A 4,168-nucleotide genomic window follows, 5' to 3' on the forward strand; every position below is an offset into this window, starting at 1 on the left:
GGTCTTCCCAAATAAGTTTCCTTGGCCCCCAGAAGCCACAGCTGAAAAGAAATGGTGGCTGAAACCTAAGGTCTTTCAAAGATTCTGAGTCTGAAAAAGGTGCTGAAACTGTGTTTACAGTCAAGCGAACAAGGACTCCTTCTCCGAACTCTACCGATGGACTGATTTTCTTCTATTTTTAACTTGATCCTTTTCTATCAGTTTTTTTTTCTTTCTAACTTGATGTATTTTTAACATTGCTGCCAACACTCTTATAAGGTCTAAGTCAAGACTTTCTAGAGGCGCCTGGGTAGCTCAGCTGGCTAAGCATCCAACTTCGGCTCAGGTCATGATCTCGTGGTTCATGGGTTCGAGCCCCACATCAGGCTCTGGGCTCACAGCTCAGAGCCCGGAGCCTGCTTCAGGTTCTGTGTCTCCCTCTCTCTCTGCCCCTCCCCTGTTCATGCACACTCTGTCTCTCTCTCAAAAAGAAATAAACATTAAAAAAAAAGACTTTCTATATGATGAGAGTTCTTCTATCCAATGGCCAGTGTCTGCAGAACATGTCAGTGCATAAATAGGTATCAATCACTTCTGCATTTGTTTAAAAAGATAAAACCGAAAGAAATTTTCATTGTTGGATTCCATTTGGTCTTAGGAAAATTTACTGTAAAATTCACAGACTGTGTCTGAATAAAGGCTCCCTCTCTAAGGTGAACCCCAGACCTGGGAATTCTCACGGGCCTGCATTTCTGAGCAAACACGCACTCCTCTGACACATGCTGTCTGACCACGGTTAACAAGTTAGTGACTCAGGTCACGGCCTTGTGGCTATACTTGATATCACACACACACACACACACACACACACGCACACTTCAGTGGACTAAAAAACCTACGATCCCTGCCACATGTGTGACTCACCCCGATGGCATTTTCAGGCCCTTTACATGATCTGAAGCCGACCGTACGCTTACAGAGCACGGATCCGCCCCATTTCTCTTCCCCAAGCAGGAGCCCAGTACCTTTGATCATCTGCTCCAGATGCTCCCAGAGAATGTCGCCCACAAAGTCAGGTGCCAGTTCCAGAAAGTGCTCCTTGCCCAGGTTGCACAACACGTGGCCGTTCATGCCGAACCTCTGGAGATTGACGTTCACCAGGCTGAACTCGGTGGTGGCCCAGAGAAGCCACTGGCACACCTGCTGCTCGGTCCACAGCCAGGGGTCTGCCGGGGGGAAGGGAAGGAAAGACAGGCACACACGGGAGAGAGAACGGAAGGAGGTGGTGAGGCCAGAGTCGCTCCTGATCTGCCCGCAAAGTCCAGATGTGGACCAGAGAGCAGGCAGGGGACAAAGACACCCAGGTCGATTCTTGGACACCAACAAGAGCGTATCTAGATTAAGGGTTCGGTTGGGTAAGTGGCGTGGAATAAACGCCGGCTCAGGGGGTACACATCCCCGCCACGCTGCAAGGTGCCTGGGAAAAAACCCAGCGGTCATCCCAAGCAGGGAAGGTCACATTCGTTCTTCTAGTACAACCCAGACTCAGAGAATGTACTGGAGAAAGGGGCCCTTACTCTTTGGGATGCCAAGGCGGTGCTGCTCCTTCTTGAAGCCACTGAAGGTTGCTTTCAAGGCTTGACTCATCACGGCCTTGCTGCACGGCGTTAACAGGGGCAACTCACAGGTGGAAGCATCTAGAAAGAATCGTGAGGACTTGAAGCTGGCAATGCCACGTACTGAACGTAGGGGAGAAATCCTGCTAGTTTTCAGGACACAATAATTCTGATCTCAAACCTTGACATAATTCCTTAACAGAGTATAAGTATCCAAAAATCTGGGGGATGGGGTAGAAAATCAGAAAATATGCATCTCATAGGCACACTTATTAAAAAAACATCGAAAATAGAATGCAAGTTTTGCTATATTTTGCTAATTATTTTACCGTTATCCTTAAGGTGAAAAGTTTTACCTAAATTACTTTTGAAATTTTTAGACAATGAAGGACAATATGTAGTTTTGGTCAAAGGTTTTAAGGGACTGTAAAGGTACAATTTGTCATTCTATTTTACAAAAATATTTTAAATATTTATTTTTGAAGGAGAGAGAGACAGTGTGAGCAGGGGAGGGGCAGAGACAGAGGCAGACACAGAATTTGAAGTAGGTTCCAGGCTCTGAGCCATCAGCACAGAGCCCAACGCAGGGCTCGAGCTGTGAGATCATGACCTGAGCCAAAGTCGGATGCTTAACCGACTGAGCCACCCAGGGGCCCCTGTAAATGTACAATCTGAAGTTGCTTCCATTAAACTAAGCAGCAGGCAAAGGGCCTTCTGGCATAATGTGAACACACAGCATTTAGCCCCGTAACGCCGGTGCACCTGCAATTTTTATTGAAAATCAATCTTCTCTGGATTCCCTCAGCAATTTCATTAATGATAAATGACCGGTGCATGACAGTACACGTATGCAAGCATCTATGTTTTAATTATTTTTCTGTGTTTTCCAGCACCTACTTCATCTGACAAAGTACTCTTTGGAATGTTTCCAACTAATAACCCTATCCTGGTAATGGTACAGGCATGATCTGACTGCTGTCCCTTTAACAACAATAAACCATGACACTGAGAACTAAAGAAATAAATACGTGCAGGTGAATGTTAGGAAGTGTAATTTGTTGCCCCAAGCCTCTGGGGTGAGGTGGATGATCTAACTAATGAGGAGACCCCAGAATGGGGAGTTGGGTGCTTTTTAATAGTCAGATTTGCAGGTGCGCCTGGGAGATGAGGCCCAGGCTTGCTACAGGGTTGCAAACATCCCAGTGGACCCTTCGGGTCCTCCCAGCAGGGCATTGCTCTCGCTGGGGTGTGCCTGGCCGCGGAAGACATCAGGGCCAGCATGTTCATAAGGAAGGACAAAACGGTCTTCTGCCAGGTCCAGAGTCACTGACTCTGTGTACCCAAGGTTCAAGGTGCCAACCCCTGCCACTGGGGAATGGTCACCCCTTCAGTAACGGAACCTCAGGAAATCATGCACACTTCGTCAATTACCATGAGAAATCGAATCCAAGCCTGTGGGCACTTCCTGGAGCGTTTGCTCTTCATTTAGAGAGGGAAAAACAGCAAACAGGGACCCATCAAAGGTGTCAAAAGCTGGCTGGCGCTGGAAAACAAGGGAAAAGAAAACCGAAATTAAGATTTCAACCCATTTAATTACCTGTTTCAAAAATGGTCCTCGGGTCATCTTCCCGATACAGCCCGATGAAACTGGCAATTATAAAGCCGTGAATAGAATGCACCAGACTTCTGAGACAGTCAAAGTGATGGGAAGGGTTCTATTCTACTCTGGATCATTTCAGTGACCTCACAGAGTCAGGATATCCGGGAATTTATTTTTCACGGGTTAATTAATTTCAATTAAGAAGCTGAGTAACCGAGAAAGAGTGGAACTTTAGAAGAACAGTGCTGGATGGGACTAAGAGACCCAGCTGGTCCAAAGACCTGGCCCCTTGGCTACCTCAGAGGGAAATTCAGTCGGACTGGGAGCCAAAGCCGAAACTACCTCAGTAGGACGGTGTTAGCTCATTGCAGTTAAAAGCAGGCAAATGACTGAATGAAAGTGGAGAAACAAATACTGGAATAAATTACTTTATTTGTGGAAGCGTTTCTTTTTATGTTTAACGATGAGACACTTTAATTGAAACTAATTTCCCCCTCATCAACTCCAATGGTTCGGAAAATAGTAATAGTACGAAAAACCCCCTGAAGGTTTATTTTTATAAAAGTAGAGGGCTTGAAAAGACCCCGAGCCCGCCTCATCTACCAAGAGGAGAGATTTCCAAAGGAAAAAGGTTTCAAGTTAAACTATCTACAGCTTAGGGGAAAGAAGACACAGGGAAAGATAACCCCCACACTGTGTCGATCTAAGATAATTTCATGTAACAGTTATGAACAAAGTAGCCTTTAATGGAAGACTCGATAATAAGTAACAGATAAAGTCCTGATTCATCATTGCCTGACTCGCTGAGGAGCAAGTCAAAGATGGTTATATTTTTCCAACATAAACTGGAAATCCCATGTTATGTGTAATACAATGAACCATCTGTTGAATCATCAATTTAAAAAATGTGCAACACATTTACAAATAAAATCGGTTTGTGTGCTTTCTTTTTAGAAATGCGGAACAATGAATG

The 4,168-nt window shown here is 45.3% G+C and overlaps 1 protein-coding gene across 1 annotated transcript in view; it reads right to left on the minus strand.

Annotated features, from left to right (window-relative positions):
* ETS2 (ETS proto-oncogene 2, transcription factor) overlaps window positions 1-4,168 on the minus strand; it is a 35,462-nt gene that overhangs the window by 20,571 nt on the left and 10,723 nt on the right. Inside the window, exons 2-4 of the mRNA XM_029938657.1 lie at window positions 3,027-3,138; window positions 1,557-1,676; window positions 831-1,205 (exon numbers count right to left, since the gene is read on the minus strand). Of these exons, the coding sequence (XP_029794517.1) occupies window positions 831-1,205; window positions 1,557-1,676; window positions 3,027-3,138 (607 nt within the window). The remainder of the gene's footprint in view (window positions 1-830; window positions 1,206-1,556; window positions 1,677-3,026; window positions 3,139-4,168) is intronic.

This window comes from Suricata suricatta, chromosome 5 (assembly GCF_006229205.1).
Source record: "Suricata suricatta isolate VVHF042 chromosome 5, meerkat_22Aug2017_6uvM2_HiC, whole genome shotgun sequence".
Lineage (NCBI taxonomy): Eukaryota > Metazoa > Chordata > Mammalia > Carnivora > Herpestidae > Suricata > Suricata suricatta.